Below are 23,615 nucleotides of genomic sequence, written 5' to 3' on the forward strand. Positions count from 1 at the left end.
TTTTTGAGCCCGAGTTATGGTTAGTGAACGTGAAGCCCACCTAAGAGTGTGAATTTACATGCAATTGAGTTAACAAGTATGAAATTTGGATGTTATATGAAATAAATGGATTATTGAAATTGTGAAATAAAATAATTGCAAGATGAAAAACTATAGATGCAAGTATATGGTTGTGCAAGGAATGACTCATTTCAAACAAAACATGTATATGTCTTGACATTTTTTTATGACGCGAAACTCACGGTTGTTGTGGTTCGATGTGCACTAGGTAGGGTAGTAGCCTAAAAATTAGGTTAGCTAAGGAAAATACAATGATCAAGCCTTGTACGGCAATTGTTCACCCGAAAAGTTACTGAGAACATTCGAGATTATGCAAGATTATATACGAAAGATCTCTTTTTGGCTCTCTCTTTAGCCTTATGTCTTTGGCAAAAACTTGTGTGAGACGGTCTCACGTATCGTATTTGTGAGACGGATATCTTATTTGGGTCATCCATGAAAAAATATTATTTTTTATGCTAAGGCATAGTTTGGTACACATGATAGGATAAACATATGATATATAATATAAGGATAAGTTAAGAATAAATAAGATGTAAGATATTATATTTAATGTTTGGTATGATTTTAATAAGAGTGATTAAATTTATATATTAGATTGTAATGACAAAATTAACCTTATCATAATAAATTTTATAATTTCAAAGTTGTTGCTTGAGTTCATATTTTTTATCTGTTCATGTGTCAATAGTACTTGCATGATTTATTTATTTTTACCTAATTTTATATATTATATAATATGATAATTGAGCCCTTGATTTTTTGAGTCAAGTCAAATATCAATTTTAAGGTTAATCGAGTGATAATAATAATTTTTTTGAGATTTATAAAAATTATTTATATAATTATTTCGAATTCATTTATATAATTATCATATTATATAATATATAAAAATTAATAAAATATTTATTTGATTTTAATTTCTACCTACTAGCATAGATTTATAAAAAAATCATTTTTAAATTGAGGGTAATTAATTAATTTGTAGTGTATTTTATCATTAAATTAAAACTATCACACCTCTTACTAAGGATGTTTTATCCTTCTAAAAATGTATTTATCAAGGGTCCATGATATTATCATGGGCTTTTTAAAAACGTACCAAACGTGGGATAAGGCGGATTATTTATTAATCTCACCCTTATCCCGTGTACCAAACAGTGCCTAAGAGTATTACTTTTTATTGTGAATATGGGTAGAGTTAACCCGTCTTACATATTATGACCCGTGAGACGGTCTCACATAAGACCCTCTCTATGTCTTTTATCCCTAGGAGGTTTTCCTCCACTAGCAGGTTTTTCGTTGGTTGGTCTAAACTTTCTTCTTTGCTCGATGATGATTTGGAGAAAAAACATTTTATTAAATGAATGACAAACTTTGGTATAAAATGACCAGTCAACAAATTATATTAAATGAATGACAAACTTTGGTATAAAATGACCAGTCAACAAATTATATACTTTTAAAATGAATTCATATATATATATATATATATATTATATATTATATATTATATAAGAATACTCGCTACAACTCAGCGTTTTAGAATCAAGTTAGGTTCGCAAATGTTCTATTGATTCAACACGTAGGCATGGTTGTGCTGTTTTTTTTTTTTTTTGAATTTTATAATGTGGTTTAAATATGATTTAATTTGAAATGGAAAATCTATTAGGAGATACTTTAATTCTAGGTTTTCTCAAAATATATACCCTAACATTTTGAGAAAATTTTGGCCAAAAATTCCCCAAATTCAATTCATTGACAAATTTTTTTAACAGAATTCGTAGTCCAGCTGGAGGAAAATCGCGGAGGGCAAAGATTGAACGTGATCAAGATTCCTATTCATTTGGTTCTAAGCAAAAACTTGTGTGAAACAGTCTCACAGATCGTGTTTTGTGAAACAAATATCTTATTTAGGTCATCCATAAAAAAATATTACTTTTTATGCTAAGAGTATTACTTTTTATTTTGAATATCGGTAGGGTTGATCCGTCTCACAGATAAAGATTCGTGAGAACGTCTCACAAGAGACCTACTCTTTGTTCTAATATAATCAAAGTAGTAATTCTATTTAATTGTTAAAAAATAATTCTATAAATATTTCACTATTTATGAAACATTTTAAAATATATAATTCTTCATCAATTTTTTAAACCATATATTTTCTTTTTAAACTCGATTTTATAAATTTTGAAAAATTGGATTTCTTAATAAGGAAAATGTTTGAAACAAACACGCCCTTAATCATCCGGCCAATCACAGGCTTCACTGTAATAGCACGCAAACAAACCACGCGGCGCGTGAGAACTACGACGAGCATGAATTCATGTGATTTTAACCTCTGTTTAACATATTTTTCGAATCTTCCTCTTCACCAGCTCATTTTCGCTATTAATTTTTTTTTTTCCTACGTGATTTATGGGAGCATTTTATTCCCCAGATCATTACCTTGATTCGTATTTTGTTCGCCCTAATCTTCTCAGCTGGTAATTGTTGTGCGTGTTAAGGAAAGTCTGTTTTTTGGGTTCCACAATTCCTGCGCTGCTTGTTTACGATATCCAGGTGAAGCGCAAAAATGTTTTTGCTACGTTTTCACAGTTGTTTTGCTCAATCTGTACGTTGGCCAGCAGAATATCTCGTGATTCCATTTTTTAACTGTTTGGTTATTTAATTTCTGCCATTTACGTGAGATTTTCATTTCATGATTATTGGGTTGGAGGCATTGGATGGGATTATTTCGCCACTAATTAGCTAATTTCTTGAGAAGAATATTGGTTGATAATTATGGTAGTGGAATTATGTGTCCCAGTCTCGAATCTCTGGTATAGGTGTCATATATCTTTGTTCGATCAAAGTTGACATTTTCATTTACTGCTTCGATATCCAGCCTAGGGCGATTAATCTTGATAACAAAATCTCAAATTTATTTTGTTATTGCAGATAAGGCGTTTCTTGTTATGCTCTTGGTGTTAGCTATTGTTCATGAGGTATCTCTGAAGAAGCCAGTGGCGTTTAATCTCATCAGTGTATGGATAAGAAGCAACATATAGTGATATTTACTACAGCTAGCCTTCCATGGCTAACTGGAACTGCTGTCAACCCTCTCTTCCGTGCAGCCTATCTCGCGAAAAATGAGGAGCGGAAAGTTACTTTGGTGATTCCTTGGTTGAAATTAAAGGACCAAGAGCGCGTCTATCCAAACAATATTTCATTTAGTTCTCCATCGGAACAGGAAGCCTATGTTCGCCAGTGGCTGGAAGAAAGATCTGGATTGGTATCCAGTTTTTCGATAAGTTTCTATCCCGGGAGAGTAAGTCTATCCATGAAATTAGATTGAGCATCCATGTATATTCTGTTAAAGTGTTAGCTCCTCGAGGTCCATTCTAAGTTTGGTAACCTGTTATGGTTTATAAAAGTTTTCTTACGCTCCCATAGATCATCTATATATTTTGCTCTGTTTCAAATGTTTTTGAAGAGTCTGAGGCCCATTGTTATACGTGATCAATGGCTCCTATATACTAGTTATGACTAGTCAGAAAAAGCTCTCCGAGTAGTTTGACATGTTGGGCATGTTGAGAGAGAAATAAGCATCTGAAGAATTTTTTTACCTTTATTTGTCGATGAAGGCGTTTGCTATTAGTCCATTGGCAACCTAATTTAGTTCTGTTGATATGTTCTGCTCGGTCCAGCCATATTTTCATATAATCTTTGATGCCTCTGTGCAAAGGGCGAATTCATGTGTAAAGGGCGAATTCATGCTATTCAAACCTTTATTTTTCTACAATATATGCAGATCCTTTATTTGATGAAGGTGTTTGCTATTAGTCCATTGGGAGCCTAATTTAGTTCTGTTGATATGTTCTGCTCAGTCCAGACATATTTTCATATAATCTTTGATGCCTCTGTGCAAAGGGCGAATTCATGTGCAAAGTTCGAATTCATACTATTCAAACCTTTATTTTTCTACAATATATCCAGATCCTTATTTGATGAAAGGCGTTTGCTATTAGTCCATTGGCAGCCTAATTTACTTCTGTTGATATGTTCTGCTCAGTCGAGCCATATTTTCATATAATCTTTGATGCCCCTGTGCAAAGGGCGAATTTATGTGCAAAGTGCGAATTCATACTCTTCAATTTTGAAATCTGAATTTACCATACTAAATCAAACCCAATCTGATCATATTTCACGTGCTCTCGTTCTTGAATGCAGTTTTCTCTACATAAACGTAGCATTCTTGCTTTGGGGGACATTACTGAAGTAATCCCTGATGAAGAGGCAGATGTTGCCGTCCTTGAAGAACCTGAGCATCTCACATGGTATCATCATGGGAAAAAGTGGAAAACAAAATTTCGCTTGGTTGTAGGGATTGTGCACACTAATTATCTGGAATATGTGAGGAGAGAGAAGAATGGGCAACTGCAAGCTTTTTTTCTAAAATACATGAACAGTTGGGTTGTGAACATATATTGTCACAGGGTATGCTTCTAGGCAACTGTCTATTTCTGTCGCTGATTTATTGCGAGAACTATCTGCCTTCTTTTACATTTTAGTCACTTCAAATAAGAATTTCTTGCATTACAGACGTCTCTTTTTTGTGCCTGCAAATCAATTGCTTGATTGATAGATTCTGACATATTACCTTCCTATAATTGTAAGGTAATAAGATTATCAGCTGCCACCCAAGAACTTCCGAGGTCTGTAGTCTGCAATGTCCATGGAGTAAATCCGAGATTTCTTGATATTGGCATGAAAAAGGGAGAGCAGCTACATAACAGAGACCATGCCTTCACTAAAGGCGTTTACTACATCGGTAAGATGGTGTGGAACAAAGGCTACAAGGAGCTACTTAAACTTCTTCGTGATCACCAAACGGAGCTAACTGGACTTGAGGTTGATTTATATGGCAGCGGGGAGGACTCTGATCAAGTTCAGGAGGCTGCTAAAAATTTGGAAATACCCGTCAGGGTTTATCCTGGGTGTGATCACGGCGATCCTTTATTTCATGAGTAAGTTTGTAGCATTGCTGCTTTGGTATGATATTACCTATTTTACACATTTGGTTGAGTTATCGCGCGAGCTAATTATTGTGCGACAAATAGTTTGATCATTTTATTTTAAAAAATTATCATCTGCCGTTGATTGATTACCATGTTGATAAAGGTTGACTTTTATATTTTTTTCTTCCTATAGCTATAAGGTGTTCTTGAATCCTAGCACCACAGATGTAGTTTGCACAACCACAGCAGAAGCTTTGGCAATGGGCAAAATAGTTATATGCGCCAATCATCCCTCAAATGATTTCTTCAAGCAGTTTCCAAATTGTCGAACATATGATGACGGGGTGGGGTTCGTTAGGGAAATACTCAAGGCGTTGCAAGATCAACCTGCCCCACAAACTGATGCTCAAAGGCATGAGCTCTCCTGGGAGGCTGCCACGGAACGATTCCTGAATGCTGCACAGCTCAACAACTTGCCAGCAAAGAAATTGACAAAAACTCCCTCAAAGCTTTTCATGTCAACATCTATGAACTTGAGGAGGGGTCTCGAAGATGCGTCTGCCGCAGTTCATTTTATGGGAACTGCATTCTTTAGTACACAACCAGATGAAGAGCAATGCAAAGAGGTTGGCTTATCTGTACCTTTGAAAAAACAGTCAACTCCTTCGAGAAAATGGGCTTTCTAAAATTGCTGGATGATTGCCGGCAAGCTAGCTTTCAGAGGTACTGTATTTAAGTGATTACTGCACTTTAAAAGTCATTTCTTGTTTGTTCTTTGTAATATGTGTAATAATGACGTGTAGGAACCAGTAAATGCAGAAAATAATTGTATTTGGATTTTGCATCTCTTTGCTTGTAGTGATACTTAATTAGGAACGAATTGACGAACATCGTCTTGAACCAGGATCATTACTTGATGTACGTTTTTTGTATTGTGCTTTGTTGTGATCTCTCCGACACATATGTACAATGTTTCACGATTGGTATACATGACACGAGACACAGATGCGACAAGTTATCCAAGCAGTGGCGGAGCCTCATGGAGTTGACGGGGTCAATGTGCATTCAGATAAATGGCTTCAGAAAACACCAAATCTTTGGTGATACCTTACTTCAGTAACATATGAAACCTGAAGTCTGTCACAAATAAAACATTGAAAAGAAAAGATTCCCAAACATAATTTTGAAGCACAGCAGTAGCAGCAATAACGTCTGCACAGAACCATTTTTTTTTCTCAATTTTAAGACAAGAAAGGTGCTGGAATATAATGAACTTCTCTCATGAAACATGTTTAGTCAAATGACGATTCTTTCCTTCCACCAAAGTTATCTGCATCTCCAAATTCTTTCTCGCACTTTTCCTGCAACAAGGTTTATAGAATATACAAAAATGAGAATAAAGATTAAAGCGACACTCAGACCAGTTACATTGTGTGCGCACGCACTGTGTGTGTGTGTGTATGTATGGGCTTAAAGTCGAATTCATTCCTATTTAGAAGCACAGAGGATCCATATGTATTGACACAAGCCTTCTCCTTAATTCTAAAAGCCATTTAGTTCTCAAATCAGGAACTTCATATCAGCATATAACTCATATAAGAAAGGGCAGAAAACCCGTAGTACACTAAAAATTTATAGATGTCGGGTGAAAATTCTTGTATTTTGTGCAAAAAAAATATAAACAGACGCCCATTCCAATTGATGGGCAATGGCTGTCCCCCTGCTCGACAGGGTGCTGAATATAAGACATCTTAGAACAGAAAAGAAGCCCACGTAAAGTCAATTTAATTATAGTCATTTAAAATTTATCGATTTGGCAACCTGAGGGACGAACTTGAGGCCAACAATTATCTCTCCACGGTACTGTTCATCCTTGACAAGATTGTATGCAGCTGGTGGCATGGCTTCTTCGACAAACACTGGCTCCAGAGGAATGCTGTGCATACAGAAAACAACAATAAAACTCATCTCAACAAAAGTTCAACAAAATTTTTTAACTTCGAACAAAATAAACCCAAGCATCTCATTTATCGATCAAAATATAATATACTAGAATAGAACTCACATTGCTTCTCCAACAAAATCATCACTGGAGAAGTTATCGCTATCCATTATTTTGATTCTGATTTCCGTTACGCCAATAGAGACAGTGAAAAGGAAGGTCTCATTCCACTCAGGGCTGGATCCTTGTCCTGCAAGTGTCAATACCAAGAAAAACGACAACATATGTTTTAAGAAATGTTTAGCAACATTATTGCCTTTGCATGCATAAGAACGCCCAATATTGAAAACGATACCAAACCTTTCGTAACACTGCTTTTTTTTCTCCTGAGTCCGGCAAGTTAAAACAGCGCAAGTGTCCATGTTAGCTGCCAAATACCAAAAAATGGGACTCATTATAAAAAGAGTAAGAACACTTCGCAATTCAAAACTTCTGTTACTCACCTTAGTCCTTATGCTTATTGTCTGATTTATGACTTAAAAGATTCGAAACATGGCAAGTACAAAGGAAAATATAGTGAGCTTTGGGAGATGAGACACTAAGTTTAGCATAAGACTATGTCGTCGAACTTTGGTGGTTTTGTAGCATGGGGTAATTTTTTTTATGGAAAAGCCGAAGTATCTCACTACATTTGAACTAAATATGTGGTTATAGGAAAAGACATTCCTTGGAATTTTGTTGAAGTTATTTTTTTAACTTTTGATTATCATACACGTAAATATATGCAACAAATCGGTAGCGTCCTCGAAACCTTTTTCCGAAACACAAGAAACAAAGAACCAGGAAAATGATGGCCATTTTAAACCATAACAGAATCCAGAAATGAGTTTATTCACGAGAAGAAGTGAATCCCGTCAAGATTCAGTACCCATTTTAATCAACAAACAGACATAGCTAAAGCATTGATATTTCATACTCATACGCACATAAAAAATCAGCGTCATCAAGTCCTTTGGCAGAAACAAGGACTTCAAGCGTTCCACGAGGCATCTTGGAGATCGGGAGGAAAAGTAGAAAGATTGAGAAATGGACCGGAGATTCTAAAGATTCTGAACAGGTCAACTGCTGATCTCTTATTCTTCTTGTCTGAATTCTGATAACCGACAAATGGGTATAAAAACTCAATTTATCACTAATGTTTAATAAAATTATAATTCGATCTTTTTTCTTTTAGGCTCCCAAGTTAATATTTTTAATTTGAGTTTTCAACATAAATATTAAAAATAACTCTGATTTGATTATTACTAAAAAAATTCATAGAAAATGTCATTAAAATATATGAGAACCTATGTTCTTTTTATTTTAAACATGTAAAATTATTATTATTAGGTAACTTATCTTAGTGAAGAAAGATATATTTCTCAAAATTATGGATATGAACATATGTTCGAGATGTATTATCTTCAGGTTTTATTATAATAATTTGGAATATTTAAAACAATGAGATCTAACCGAAGTTAGATATTAGGAGCAACTAAGAACGTATCAGATTACTAAGATAAAAAAGTGAGTCTCATGTGAGATCGTCTCACGGGTCATAATCCGTGAGACGGGTCAATCCTACCCATATTCACAATAAAAAGTAATACTCTTAGCATAAAAAGTAATATTTTTTTATGGATGACCCAAATAAGAGATCTGTCTCACAAATACGACCCGTGAAACCCGTCTCACACAAGTTTTTGCCAAGATAAAAATATGCTTGATCTAAACAGAGAGAATCATTAAACTTATAAAAATGAGTACTATGAGATCAATTAAAATCATATTGGAACATGGCTTCGGCAAAGACTAAAAAATCATTCGTGACAGGAGAATCTCTCAGTGATATAGCTAGAAGAATGACTATCCTATTTAAAGCTCAACTTATAAGGGTAGATTATTTTAGATACAAAGGAGAAATAAAATAATGAATTAATGACATCCTTATAGTGGATGAATATATTGTGTTATTCAATAAATATAAATAGAATTCAGGTTTCGTAGAAAGAATATCAACGCAATTTTCTTCGCCAAAAATGTCAAGTTTCTAGAGAGAAATGTTAATAAAAGAATACACCTCCGACAATTCAGATACTCTGGCTAGAAAACCACTTTTCTTAAGAAAAAATATGTATAATAATGTCATTTGACAACATTACAAGATAAGATTAAGGGTTATTAACAAACATAGTCTTTTATGTTGTAGAAAAATAATATTCTAATAATTATTGAAAGTAAACTACAAAGACAGAAAAAGAAAAACTTTATATATCATTATTATGTAAGAAGTGAGAAAAGTGGAAGCAGTTCTTAGAATAAAATAACAATATGGTCTATACAAAAGTCAGATCTTAAAAATCTGGACAAAGAAAAAGACCATCAGGAAGTAAGATGTCGTCACAGACATCAAACTCATCTTAAATCACGGAATGAAACAAAAAATAAAAACTTTCAGGAGAGCTCACGTTAAAACTAATTAAAGTTTTAAATATTGTAACTGATAGGCATGTGGATCAAGAAGTCTCATTTCAACCAATTGTCCAAATGGAATAAGGTGCTTCAAATCTACTCCGGATATCGAAGATACGGTTTATTATCAAGATCTGATTCGAATATACGAGTTTGAGGATATTCCCTCAAGTGAAAATATATATGAAGAATAAGAGAATAAATCTTGATTCAAGAAGATTCAGACGGAGAAACAAAGGTTGGTGAAAGAAGTTAATAGAATATATTTTATTATCTATCAGGTTTCATATGTTCTCTACATTACACATCATTCGTAATTGTTTATTAGAAACGAGTTTATTGAAATACCAGAAAAATTTGAAAAATTTGTTCAGTCAGTTTATCCAAAAAAATAATTGAGTTTGTCTTAATACAAGTAACATATATCCAGATTCAAGATAAACTGATTTTACAGAAAAAATCATAGCCTTAGGGTAGAACGAAAAAGACCATATTTCCAAGAAAGAATAACAAGTCGCATGTGGAGAAAAACACATGTCCATGATACCCAACCAACCCGAAAAACGTTTTCAAAGATAATTAAGCTTAGATGCCCGGAATGATGGAGAGAAGTCGAAATAATTTGATTATACAAAACAAAAAAAATCAATTCTCTTGAAATGTCGTATACTATTTGAAACAACTCATGATAGGAATCTACCGAAGAATGATAAACATCGGAGAATTGGAGGTTCTTATCAAATAAATTCCGGGAAAATAACTTGATTAATTGGTTCTTAGACTAACATTTCTCGAGGAACACAAACCTTGAAAACACAATTGGTGTTGAAACTTCGATTAAAATGAACAATGCATTTATAATAAGGTATTTTAGTTTTTTTTTTAAATTTTAATAATTCGGTGTTTGTTATTTTTTAGGAACAATATGTATCACATATCATATACTTTGTGGGGAGACTTTTTCAATGCCATCATGACATACTTGGAAAAAGTTGGTGAAGATATTGTAGTTATAGTTCTTCAATTGTGTCGAGCAAAATGATTTAGATGAGAAGTCGTGTTTCAAACACTTCCATGTCACGAAGTTGATAGTAAATTGAAATTTGGATGAAATTGTGGAATTTGTAATAGGCAATTTCGATTATTCAATTTCTTTTGAATTTTATATAATAAACTAAATGTTAATGCAATGTTCATTTTGAGGGTTACTGTCTATTGCTAGACCACAAGTTTGATCTTCACTATTTCTGCGCCATCTGCTCAAACAATTTGGGAAGAACTTTTGAATGCAAAGGGATTTTTTAGGATAATAGAGCAAGTTTCTGAAAATGACGAGGTCTATTTATGCGAGGATTGTAGGTGTAAAGTTTTACAAATTTTGATCATATTTATTGTGAAAAAAGTGTTTCAAAAAAGTCACTTTAGCTTAGGATAGATTTTATTGTGAAAAATGTGATCATTTTGATGAATGGAAATTTGAGGTTCATTTAACGAACATATGATAAAATTTTGCGATATATTACTTGAATGTTATATATTAAGATTTCTTTAAAAATATATGGTTTCATAGGTTTAAGAATCAAGTTCAATATTCAGTTCGAGTTGTAAACAAACATCGTAGGAAAAGATGTTTTTCAAATTTTGTAAAAAAAAAAAATCTAATTGTACTATCTATCACTATGATCCATTTAGTTTATTTTGTATTTTATTATTTATTTGAATGCTCTTACTTACTAATTTTAATCATTAATTATATAAAATATCATTTATGTACATTAAAAAAATATATAAAAGCAAGAGTTGTATACTTAATTTAATAAAAAATCTGGTCAAAATGAATTTGCTATATAAGAAATAATTATATCATGTAAATATCAGCATAATGTATTAAATGTTTAATAATAAATATATAATACATAAGTTATTGTACCAATATATAATGAATATATAATTGGAATGTGTCAATTTGGATTACTTCTCAAAATTCAAATTAGAATACCAAAGCTCTTTCTAAACTTAAAAACACGTGAAAAGTTTGTATCATTCATATACTGTATAATTGATAAACACATTTTGTCATTCTTTCTTTAACACAAAAGTGATAAAAATTTTGCGATCAGAATACAAAAATGACTCATTTATTCAGTGTTATCCAAGAGGCTAACATTTCAAAATGCATTGGACACTGAAACTACAGATCTACTTGGATATGAGAACAATGAAAATTTTAGTTTGAAATGGATATTTCATGATGAGAGAAGTATAATCATTTTTATATTAATATTTTTCGAACGTGAAAAATATGATTTTTTTTCATTGTATTTTGTATGATTCATATATACATAGAACAATAAAACGTATTGACAAAATAAAACAGATAATCACATTTACTAATTTTAATAGTTTATTACATAAAATAATTGCCAGTGCAATTATATTTTTAAATTAGAGATTTATAAAATCTATCGAGGTGGCATAACTATAAGCGTTTTATTAATTTCCGACAAAATATAATAAAAAGTTTGTTTGTCTAGATTCGTCGACAACTATGTACTTTTTGGATTTTTTTTTTTAAAGAGTTGTTACTTTTTGATGTTATCTCATTAAACAAATTTAAATATTATAATTTAATAATTAATTTTAAAAATACAAAAACAAAAATAAAAAAAAAAGCTAGAGCATACTAATGCATCAAACTTGATCATCTCCAGAAGAAATCACCTCTTAGGAAAAAAAAATAACAATAAGGAAGCGAGTATTTTAGGGGAAAGTATGTAAAAATATACAAAGGAAACTCCTTTCTATATGGCTGGCACCACTTAAATAGCAACGAAGTACATACAAAAAAATAGCTAATTCATCTAACCCCACCATGCAGCTAAAACATTACGCTCTAAACCACACATCGATTCTTCAGGACACCATTGGAATCATCTGCATGGAAATACGGTGCACGAGTTCTACGGGCTTTCTTCAACTCTTTCTTACTTCTTCGCATGGTCTGGAATGAGTCGTTGCACGAGTTCTGCGGGCACAGCAGCAAGTTCTGGAAGCAAAAATGGAAGTGGAGTAGATGAGAGGAGAGGAGAAGAGACGCCTTTCCGAGTCAGTAAACAAAATTTAGTCCGAGAGTAACATGTAAGTTTACCTTCTGGCGTAAAATTGAACAGAGGAGGTAGGGGACGCCCATTTGGCAAACATGCGTTAGGTTCTCTCAAGTCGTCAAAAAACGGATGAGCACATGCCTCCAACTGGTTAAATGAGACGAATAATCAAGAACATGAAGTTCAAAACAGTCATCAGTGGACCAGAAAACGTAAGTTATGCTGAAAATAATCAAGAAATGATCCTTACAGCAGTGAAACGTAGAGTAGGTGAATATTGGAGCAGCCTTGACACTAAATCCACCGCTTCTGTCGGCATTCGTTTATTAAATATCTAAAGAAGAAAAAACTTCATTTAGATTTCTTTACATTAATGGGACTATATTAATTGGGAAAAGAGAATGAGTGTTTGTAGAATTGGACTCATGTTCACAACAAACCTTATGCCAAGGGTGAGCTTTGATCTGAGGAAACTTGAATTCTCTGTAATCTGGATTCATGCACTTGATTTCTTCTCTCGTAGGTGTCCCCAAAACCTACCGTGCATTTCATATGAAAAAATAAAACTTAGGATGCACAAAATAAGACTTACAGTAAGAACACAATACAGAATCATTAAACTTAGTGCACCTTAATAATTTCAACTAGTTGATCTACACTGCTTTCTCCGGGAAAGAGAGGCTGCGCATGTGTAAATAAGATCTCAGAATGGAATTCCAATCAAGTTAAGTAAAACAGAATTATTGATCATCGAACCTGTCCTAGAAGTAGTTCAGCCATAACACAACCAACGGACCACATGTCAATTGCAGTTGTGTACTCCGTGGCTCCAAAGATTAGTTCCGGAGCCCTGTAATAACGAGAGCATATGTATGATATATTTGGTTCACCCGGTACCTGCATCAACCCAGAAATCTAAATAACCTCCATATGATGGCACAAATTCAAATTTAGGCATCAAGATGATGTACCAGCATCTTTGCACTTCCAAAATCACAAAGCTTCAGCTGATGCGTGAGGGGATTTACCTGTAGCAAGCATCATAACTAAACAGTTCAGAACTTCAAAGAGATATTATTCCGAGGAAAACACTAAAGCTGTAAATTTGAATAAAACGAACAAATACTTGTTTAACCTTTTGAGGAAATTTGCGGAAACATTCATAGACTACAGAAGTTAAGAGTGCGTGGTACAGAAAGAAGGAAGTATTAACGGCCAAAAAATAACCATACCAAAAGATTCTGCGGCTTTATGTCGCGGTGGCAAACACCAATAACACTATGTATATAATTCAGAGCACGGCAAATCTGCAATATACATGAAACAATACTCAATATTTGCGACAAAAATCCCGAGAATGTGGAAAAAGCTACAAACAACCCAGTGACACAAATAGAACGTTAGATACACGAACCTGATATGTATATAACTGCACATAAAAGACAGGCATGTGTTGATTCACTCTGGTATAGTGCCTTGAAGCTCGATAAACGGTTTCCGAGACATACTCAAGGACAAGATTAAGGTACACCTCATTCTTTTCAGTGGTCGAATAAAAACAATGCTTCAGTTGAACAACGTTAGGATGATTGAGTATGCGCATGATCTGCAGTTCTCTGTTCTTGTATCTTTTATCCTGCAGCACCTTCTTTATGGCTACCGATTCGCACATTTCGAGGCACTTCGCCTAAGAGGCAAATAATAATAAAAGAAAATAAAGTCTGTAACTTTTATAGCCTTCCAACCTATGTATTCTCTAGTCACACGCTAGGTTCCAAAATAGACACAAAGCAACCAACTATACATACCTGATAAACAACTCCGAATGAACCAGTCCCAACCACGCGCTCAGCCATATAAGACATTGTCTGAGGAATGGCATAAAAAAGATAATATTGATGATCCCAAATCCCAAATGTAGAAAGAAGACAACTTGGATGAATGTTTACTGGTAGCCATGGACAAAAAACGCCAGGCGACAAAGAAGGATAATTATAATGCGGCAACGGTAATCCAGAAAGAATAAAATCACCTGTTTTGGTTGTCCATCACGACCCCCAACTGACGTCACAATTATCTGACCCGTCTCAGTTCCGTTACCGCTAACAACAGTGGGCTCCATATCCTAGAATAGAAGTTGACATTCGAAATTCAAATATAAAGCCAGATGAAAGATGAACTAATTCAATATTATTTCTGTATTTAGCACAACAAAAAATTATCATAGTGAAAGAGAAAAACCTTTACACTGTCCTCTTGGTTATCAGATTTAATATCATCTCTAATTTTCATTTCTTGCATGTCTTTGGGAAGCTCATCATAGCCAGACTTCTCGGGTCGTCCATGTACATCTGACGTGCTGGCGACAGATTCGGAAGAGTTAGAAGCCATCTGCTGTTCAGGTGCTCTCAAATATTTTTCTCCCGCCTGTACCTCACGGGCAACTATTTGATCTATTTCTTGCTCCACCTTCACCCGTTTGACGCTCGAATCCCCACCCTGCAGCAAATGGAATAACTTTAAAACAATGCTGCCAATCCACTTCCATTAATTTTTCAGATAAAAAATTCCAGCATAATAAAAATTTAGTGTCACAAAAGCTATGCATCAAATGGACAAAGTGGGAAAAAAATAATTTCGAGAAAATCTTCCTCAACCAGGACACCACAAACTTCACCGACCCCTGAAAAAGATTAGTGTGCCCTCTCTGAATACATATTTGCATGAAAAAATCGAACCAACGAAAGAATGAAACTAGCTGATGCAGTAAAACATCACAATCACGGTTACTATTTTAGAAACTTTACAAAAATAAAAAGTTGAAGAGTATATTTCAAAATTGTTTCCTCGTTTAAATATTCACACTTCTTGCTTCCTATTCAGACACAAGAAAATAAGATATAACCCGTTCCAAAGAAGCTAGTACAAAACACAAATATCCTGTAGACTCCAAAATTAGTTTGGTTTTACTTGAACCTAAAAGCTGCCTCTCAAATCTATCTGATCTAAACTTGAATCATATAGTTCGATGAAATATAATAAGAACTCAGATGTTAATCTAAGTGTAACAGTTGAAAGTTTAGCCGATTTTATTCGTATACAATTAGAGCAACAAAGAACCAAAATATAATTGAAAAATGAGATGAAGATGCGGCCGCAAGTTGACAAAACTAAGCTGTAACAACATCTTCAAACGGAATGACAAGACTCACCGAAAAACCAAAATTTCGCCACTTCCTTCAATTTTTATTTTCCTTTTATATACTTTTACCCCAACATAATTCCACAGATTAACAGACAGATGCACAACCTATCTAAAAGTTTCAAACTTTCATTAGTTTCGGCTGTTTTCTCAAAATTTTCAAGCTACCCAAAGAAATTTCATAACAAGATTTTCAAGAAACGGATACCCACAAACAAATTCGCAAACAAGAACACGAAGGAGAAAAAATTACAGGATCTGAAACGGAGGACCGGCCTGAAGCAATGCTCTTGAGCCGACGCATCATATTCATTTTAACCTTTTCAACCGAACACCAACCAAAAATCAAACCCCAGATGGGAAATGGAGGAAAATGCTTCTCAACTCAATCTTTAATCAAAATAAACACAACCAACGATCAAAAGACAAGCAAAAAGGAAAAGGAAAAGGAAAACACAAGAATCAGATGAGAAGAAGAAGCAATGAAAGAGCAGGTAAAAATGAAAGATTTTTTCCCCTCTCTCTTCATCCAGCATAGATAACGAGAGAGAGAGAGGGTAAAGACAATGGAAAGAAAAGGAAATTCAAGAAATCCTTTCGGTCAAAAGTTCAACGCCTAATCATTATTCAATCCGAGCAAATTTCTTCCCTTTTGATTTTTTTGTACAGGTGATCGGACTTTCGCTGTGAACCGTTGATTTCACTTTGTGGTGATCTGACGGTGGACAGAGCGGACCAGTTTAAAAGTGAAATGACGAGAATGGACATAGATAGGTGAGGAATTTATTAGACGACTGGCTGAATATTCGGGGGATTTTGGGTTCTCGGCATTTATAATCTGACCGGGCGTTTGCTTGATTGCAGTTAAATTTAGACTTTTGAAATTTTGAATCTTTAAATAAATGTGAACTAATTGACCCTTTTTGTTTATATGTATGCTACATACTAGTTACTACTATGAAAATGCAATTTATTATTTTTAAACACAAATTTTTTTTAGATACAGTACGATCTCAACATGGATCTTTTATCTGGGTCACAAATGAAAAAAATATTACTTTTTATGTCAAAAATATGACTTATTTATTGTAAATATGGACAGAATTAGCTAGTCTCACAGATAAAGATATGTGAGACCGTCTCACAAGAGACATAATAATTTTTAAAATATTAGATTGTTTTTTAAAGATTTCATTTAAAGAAAATATTTGACATAAAATACTAATTGATTAGGGTTTGAATTTTGGTGGATTCATTCAAGTCTCACCCTATATTTTAGGCAAATGTATAAGTATTTATGATTCATTTTAAATACACCGAAGATAGTTGTTACTTGTTATTTGAAATTTACTATCAACTCAAACTTTTCCATGCAAATTATCCTCAATCAGCTTTAACAAATTGCCTTGAAACGAAAGACAAAAACTTGTGTGAAATGGTCTCACGGGTCGTATTTTGTGAGACAGATCTCTTATTTTGGTCATCCATGAAAAAATATTACTTTTTATGCTAAAAATATTACTTTTTGTGAATATCGGTAGGGTTGATCTGTCTCACAGATAAATATTCGTGAGACCGTCTCACAAAAGACCTACTCAAAAAAAATTATATATATACATACATATATATTATAATTCTTTACAAACATTCTTTGTCGTTCCAATTACTGGATTCGGCCCAGGTTATGTGGTTATTGGGCTTGTAAACAATGTGAAGATCTAAACGGCTTGGGCTGAACTCGTACCGATACGTGACACACTAGCCCAACCCAATTCTAGTTTTAATTCTAACATAGTCGAGAAAAATGTGTGCATGTACTAAGTTACACTCAAATCTATAAATATTGTCAATAATTTTGTTCCGTTCTCTGCAAGAAAATTAAAGGAGTGTTTGTTAATATAATCTCTAAAGAGTGAAGGAAAATAAAAAGGTTTTTGTGGTTATTAACACCAAAATTTTGTTTTTTCTTCTTTTAGTTTAATTCAATTTCAGACTCGGTCATATACTAATTCTGATTCTTCAAAAGTGATTTTGTTATTTTGGTCAATAAATGAAGTTTTATTTTGGACACTCTTACTTTCAATATTTTTGTCTGATCCAAAATTATCTTTTATGTTTTCGATATATCTCAAAATTGTATTTTCGATAAACATTTCGATTAAGATATTATTTTTGGTATTTTATTTATCAAACAATCTATCTTAAAAAAGTTTTAACATATATATATATATATATATATATATATATATATATATATATATATATATATATATATATATATATATATATATATATATATATATATATATATATATATATATATATATATATATATATATATATATATATATATATATAGACCATATCACTACTAGCACAAGAGGGCTTGGGTTCTTAGCTAAAGCCAGGTTAATGTAAGCCCGGGCAGCATATGATGAGATTCAGATGATAGGGTTTCACACGATGGTCATATATCCTAGTACCTTAGTACAGGTGTCGCTCTCGGGTCCATAGGTATGAGATGCCATGATTTAATATCTTTTGCTTGTCTTTCAACACCGTAAGGATGGTGTGACAAGATCAAGATTGATATGAGTCGTCAGATATGGCAATGTAAAGGAGCAGGGCATGGACATAGTGGTCACGCCTGAAAACCTTCTGACGCCCCACTAACGATATTTGTCGTTTTAAATTTGTAGATCCTCCTACTCGAATACTCTCCGTCTAAATCCAGCATGCCCGAGAAGAAATCCATCCGACCCGACACAATCGTCCACTAAATTCAATCTGATTTACCCAGCCGATATGAAAATTTATAATTTTTTTATGATATTACAATATATTATTTTCATGAATATAGCAATACGAGCTATTTTTTTTTTTTTTACAATGAATAGAATAATAATAGATGTGAAATAAATGACGCGTGTACAATGGTAAAATTTACATCAAAATGAGAATTATGAGATATTGTTTTGAAATAGATATAATACATAATGGCCAGAAACGACTCCTTCTGAAAAAAAAAAAGGAAAAAGAAAATATACTTATGCGACCGATCGAATTATTTTCAATACTTCGATAGATTTCTCATGAATATAATTCCTCATCTCTTCATTATTTTTCTATAAATCTGAATAAAAACAAAGGAGGCAGGTTTACCAAACTAGGAACACATGGAAAATGTATAAAATGCGATGCTTCTTGCCCCATTGGAAAAGGTGAGGACCGAGGTTCCAAGATCCTACAAGATTTGGGTTTAAATCCTTTCTTAAATCGAAATTCTCTAAATCTTCCCATTAAAACACAACCTTTGTTGTGCTTGAACACAAATTTTATTTATTCTCGATTTCACCACATGTCGGATCTGTTTCTTCTCTTCACAGCATCACAGTGGGCCTGAATTGTACTCCAATCCCGAGCCCAAATACTCTAGCCTCTCCACAAAGCCCAATTTCGATCCACTAAACCCATTTTCCTCATATATTACAAAAAGAGCTGGGTATTCCTCTTTTCTTTCTTTCATTTTTCTCATTCCTTTCTACTTCTTTTTGTTTTTTACTTTTATTTTTTTTGTTTTTTCCATTTCTTCCACATTAATTTTTTTTTTTAATTCAACTTTAACATATGCATCGAAATTCCTTCGTAGAAAAAAACCAAAAAATCTTATTATTCAATATAATAATTAAAAGTAAATTTTCAGTAAAACACAACGCCGACGGGGTTTGAAATAATTTTACAGTCTTAAAACACACCTCCATCTTATCAAAACCTCTAATTACCACTTCATAGTAATAATTACTCTAAATTTAACTTTCAAAAAAAATAACATAAGGTATTTCACCTATCAAATTTTGTGAAAGCTACCACAAATAAAACAAAGAGATCTATCATATAAATTTCATGGTCCACAATTAGTTATACAATTCAAAAAATACACACACACCTCATTTCCAAGATTAATGACTATTTCAAATTATGGGTGCCATTGACCCAGTTTTTTTTTTTAAAAAAAAAAAATTAAAATAAAATAAATTCCCCATTTTCATTCAAATTCATGATAGGTCTACTTCAATCAATGCAATTTAATGTTACCAATATTTCAATTAGGGTTGCTCTATAATTGTCCGACTCTTTTTTTGGCCACCTATCTTGTCAAACTATTTCTAGCCTTTTTTCCTCCAAGACTTTTCTGCCATGTCGACAAATACACACCTTGCACTGTTTATTATTATTTGGGGTCTTAGGTTCAATTTACAACTTTAATTTTTAATTTTATATGAAAATTTTAGTTTTTTTAAAAAATTTATTTATTTTACTCCATTTTCTGTTTTATATTCTTAAACTTTATCAATATTCAACACAAATCGAATGAATCCTTAAATTTTTTTTAAAAAAAATACGAAGTGTTGTCTCGAGTTTAGTTTCAAAATGTTGGTGAGTATGTCTCTTGTGACACGGTCTCACGAATCTTTATCTGTGATACGGGTTAACCTTATCGATATTTACAATAAAAAATAATATTTTTAGCATAAAAAGTAATATTTTTTCATGGATGACCCAAGTAAGAGATCTGTCTTACAAAATACAACCCATGAAACTGTCTCACACAAGTTTTCGTGGTAAAACTTGTGGGCATGAGATATCCAAAAGTTCCACCGAAATTAGTAATTTAAGTTGCAATAATTCAGTAAAAGGCATATGATTTTTATTTTATTTTATTTTATTTTATTTTAGTGGTCAGCGATGATTTTTATTAAACAATTATTGCGCAATAATGTGAAATGACTAATCTTATATTATTCATGTATTTTGAAATTTTTGTCTTATTTTTTCTCAGTCAACATCTACCCTAAGAAAAGGATAGGTAGTAGGGGGCTCACGCTAGTTGGGACTTGGACAAACTACATGGGTCTTTGGTTGGAGCCCACTTCCATGTGAACGTTGATAGGAAGCCCACTTATCAATGGGCCTTTTCTACGGAGGTCATCACATTTATATTACTGGTTGGTCGTCGCACATGCGATATACACGTGTTCTTTTTAGAACGGAGTAGTTTTTTTTTTAAAAAAAAATTAGAATGAAATTTATAAAATTTCGAAATTGAAATTATAAGAGAAAAAATAAGATGGAAACTAAAAAATGTGGAACATAAATTTAGGTTGTTAAATAGACAAATAATACTAATAAAAATAATAGTAAAATAGCTAAATCATTTGAAAATCTATAGAACATACTTCAACATTATAACAACTTTTTGTAGAATGAAATTATTGAGCTTGTAAAAAAATGAAGCAACGAAACTTTACAATGTAAACAAATTTGAGTTGATCTGTCTCATCGGTGAAAAATACAAACAATTTTATGCATATTTTCACAAAATATATGCCGCACATCTAAATAAGATGATCAATATTTTATCTAGTGCGAACTAAGAAATTTACTTAGTATAAATTGAAATATAACGATTATAGAATATCATATTATTGATCTAGTCAATGCATTGTAGATCCATCATGCCTCAGTCGCCGGTCTCGAGGTATTATAGTATCTTTTGCAACTGAAAACATTGACAATGACAGATAGTTTAAGTCCTAATTCTACACTTGAAAAGGTCCAATTTTTATGGAATTCCCCGATTAAAAAAGTACATTAAATAGTCCATTTTGTTGACTTTTTTTTAAAAAAAAGTAGACATGACTTCCATCCATAACATTAAAAATGACGACGAGACTTGAAACGTCGACATTTAAACTCAATAATTTTTGGAATTGGACCATAAGAAATTAAACGAAAGCAAATGAAAAAATTGCTGTATTTTCTCGATTATAAATTTAAATATATATTTGGAATTTAAAAATTATAATGGGTTCTAAATAATATTATATGGTTATGTGTGAAAATATGTGATGATACATCTACGACAATTAAATCTGAAATGGAAACATCAATGTCCTTTTTATGTATTAAATGTAAATAAATTTCAATGTTCACATTCCATATTCATTCCTGAATTTGGCCTTTTTTTATGATTATAGAACGAACCTAGCAACATCAAACTATATACATTTCCAAATGCCCCTAATTAAATTTACATTAATTCATATTTTAAATTTAACATTAAAGGTCATATATTTATTTCACACAGATACACACATATCACAAAATTAACAAATGAGACCGTCTCACTGAAATTTTATAATATACATATTTATAAACAAAATCAACCATTTTGCATATAAAATGACCGATTCATTTTCTAATCAGAGAGGGATATATTTATGAGCATATAAATTAGAAAGTGAACATTTACCAACACATTTATGTCCTCTAGAAAAGTGCATATCTTTTGTGAGACGATCTCACGAATATTCATCTGTGAAACAGATCAACCCTATCGATATTCACAATAAAAATAATACTCTTAACATAAAAAGTAAAATTTTTTCATGGATGAACAAAATAAGAGATCTGTCTCACAAAATACGACATGTGATACTGCTTACACATGTTTTTGCCTCTACAAAATGTAATTCTATGCAACAATGGGTGGGAATTAGTTAGCATAGAACTTGACAATTTCCTAAAACTTTTTTTTTAAAATTTATATATAATCGACAGAACTCCCAAATCACATATGAAACGAATTCCGTGGAAAATTTCCCTAGGCCGTACCAAGCCGCCAAAGAGGAAAATATCGTAAGTTAGATTTAAATCAATGGAAATTAACTGTCCAAAATAATAATAATCAATAAATAGCATAATATCAAATGCAACTTGAAAAGCACTTTTGTCCGAAATGTAATTGGTTGTTTTCTATTTTATTTATTTTAAAAATAGTCGTAGGATCTAGTTAATATTAGCAAAAATTAAGAAAACACACACGCAAACATAGGGTGGATTATGGGACACCGAAATTTAATAAAAAATACTTCAGTAATAATATCACTTGAAACATGTATATTGTCGGATCCAGCTACTAAAAAACAGGTGAGATTTATAAAACTCGTTGTTTTAAAAAGTAAATATGATATTTCGAACTTTTATTTTAAAGATATTTAGTAAATTTTGATTTTTTTTTCATGAATGTCTTTGTACTTCTTTCTCATGTTGGTAAAATCATAAATTCAATTTCGAGATCCAGAAATTAGGAAAATATTTATAATTAATCTCAGGAAAAACAGTAGGCCTCCAGTGAGATATGTGAGAGCAGGGACGGATCCAGGAATAGAAGTTGGGGGGCTTGAACTCAATATGATAAGTTATATATTATTAAAAAAAATTTACATTATATCGTTCAACGAAGTTATGCTTTACGAGATTTTAAAACATAAAATTCATCAATAATAGAATTTACATCAATATGTTTAGGTAAATCTCGTTCAATATAGAGTGTCAAACAATCGGCAAGAAAGTCATCCTCTATTTTATTGCGAAGTGTCGTCTTCACATGCTTCATTGCTGAAAAAGCCCGCTCAGTAGTGGCAGTAGACACAGGTAATGTCAAAACAAGATTAATGTTCCATTTTGAAATAATTCAAGTTATAATCCTAAACAAGTATATAATAATTATTAAACAAATAAACAAGTAATAGTCAATCAGCAACTCAACAACAAACAATCAAGAAACCACAAATCACGCACAAAGAAGCTATAAAAAACAAAATAAAAAATGTATAGCCGATTCTTACCTGGATTGTTGCCTTGCCGATGAGCAATTCGATTTCTTCGGGAGTCCACAATTCTATTTTATCGCTAAAGGGTTTGGGACTAGGGAGAGAAATTTTGTAGAATTG

The 23,615-nt window shown here is 32.5% G+C and overlaps 3 protein-coding genes across 4 annotated transcripts; 1 reads left to right on the forward strand and 2 right to left on the reverse strand.

Annotated features, from left to right (window-relative positions):
* The first annotated feature begins 2,322 nt into the window (after window positions 1–2,322).
* On the forward strand, window positions 2,323–6,023 carry LOC140826611 (digalactosyldiacylglycerol synthase 2, chloroplastic-like). The gene is made up of 5 exons (XM_073189051.1): window positions 2,323–2,622; window positions 3,001–3,370; window positions 4,273–4,539; window positions 4,720–5,069; window positions 5,254–6,023. The coding sequence occupies exons 2-5, from the start codon at window positions 3,089–3,091 to the stop codon at window positions 5,744–5,746; spliced, it is 1,392 nt and encodes a 463-aa protein (XP_073045152.1). The 5' UTR covers window positions 2,323–2,622; window positions 3,001–3,088; the 3' UTR covers window positions 5,747–6,023.
* A 131-nt stretch (window positions 6,024–6,154) lies between these two features.
* LOC140826612 (16 kDa phloem protein 2-like) lies at window positions 6,155–8,150 on the reverse strand. Its single transcript, XM_073189052.1, has 5 exons — window positions 7,985–8,150; window positions 7,363–7,388; window positions 7,126–7,252; window positions 6,882–6,996; window positions 6,155–6,421 (listed from the first exon to the last, which is right to left on the reverse strand). The coding sequence occupies exons 1-5, from the start codon at window positions 8,050–8,052 to the stop codon at window positions 6,353–6,355; spliced, it is 405 nt and encodes a 134-aa protein (XP_073045153.1). The 5' UTR covers window positions 8,053–8,150; the 3' UTR covers window positions 6,155–6,352.
* A 4,101-nt stretch (window positions 8,151–12,251) lies between these two features.
* LOC140826610 (shaggy-related protein kinase alpha-like) lies at window positions 12,252–16,379 on the reverse strand. 2 transcript variants are annotated; one of them, XM_073189050.1, is made up of 13 exons: window positions 16,073–16,379; window positions 14,865–15,116; window positions 14,650–14,742; window positions 14,426–14,485; window positions 14,032–14,304; window positions 13,850–13,924; window positions 13,589–13,645; window positions 13,374–13,514; window positions 13,248–13,298; window positions 13,058–13,153; window positions 12,868–12,951; window positions 12,662–12,764; window positions 12,252–12,559 (listed from the first exon to the last, which is right to left on the reverse strand). In XM_073189050.1, exons 1-13 carry the CDS (start codon window positions 16,130–16,132, stop codon window positions 12,498–12,500), a joined length of 1,407 nt encoding a protein of 468 aa, XP_073045151.1. In that variant the 5' UTR covers window positions 16,133–16,379; the 3' UTR covers window positions 12,252–12,497. The 2 variants fall into 2 exon arrangements, with proteins under 2 accessions (XP_073045151.1, XP_073045150.1); XM_073189049.1 differs by having other exon boundaries at window positions 14,859–15,116; window positions 16,073–16,373.
* Between the last annotated feature and the right edge of the window lie 7,236 nt (window positions 16,380–23,615).

Source organism: Primulina eburnea, chromosome 3, assembly GCF_022965805.1.
Source record: "Primulina eburnea isolate SZY01 chromosome 3, ASM2296580v1, whole genome shotgun sequence".
NCBI lineage: Eukaryota > Viridiplantae > Streptophyta > Magnoliopsida > Lamiales > Gesneriaceae > Primulina > Primulina eburnea.

Excerpts from the sequence above, each read along its gene's own strand:
- LOC140826610 (XM_073189049.1), bottom strand. The coding sequence starts at position 16,132 with ATGAATATGATGCGTCGGCTCAAGAGCATTGCTTCAGGCCGGTCCTCC. Across the intron at positions 14,305-14,425 it reads CATTCGGAGTTGTTTATCAG|GCGAAGTGCCTCGAAATGTG; the intron begins GTATGTATAGTT and ends TTTGCCTCTTAG. Across the intron at positions 13,299-13,373 it reads CTGAACTACTTCTAGGACAG|CCTCTCTTTCCCGGAGAAAG; the intron begins GTTCGATGATCA and ends ACACATGCGCAG.
- LOC140826611 (XM_073189051.1), top strand. The coding sequence starts at position 3,089 with ATGGATAAGAAGCAACATATAGTGATATTTACTACAGCTAGCCTTCCA. Across the intron at positions 4,540-4,719 it reads TGAACATATATTGTCACAGG|GTAATAAGATTATCAGCTGC; the intron begins GTATGCTTCTAG and ends TATAATTGTAAG. Across the intron at positions 5,070-5,253 it reads GGCGATCCTTTATTTCATGA|CTATAAGGTGTTCTTGAATC; the intron begins GTAAGTTTGTAG and ends TTCTTCCTATAG.
- LOC140826612 (XM_073189052.1), bottom strand. The coding sequence starts at position 8,052 with ATGCCTCGTGGAACGCTTGAAGTCCTTGTTTCTGCCAAAGGACTTGAT. Across the intron at positions 7,389-7,984 it reads GACGCTGATTTTTTATGTGC|GAGAAAAAAAAGCAGTGTTA; the intron begins GTATGAGTATGA and ends TGCCGGACTCAG. Across the intron at positions 7,253-7,362 it reads AAAAAGCAGTGTTACGAAAG|GACAAGGATCCAGCCCTGAG; the intron begins GTTTGGTATCGT and ends TGACACTTGCAG.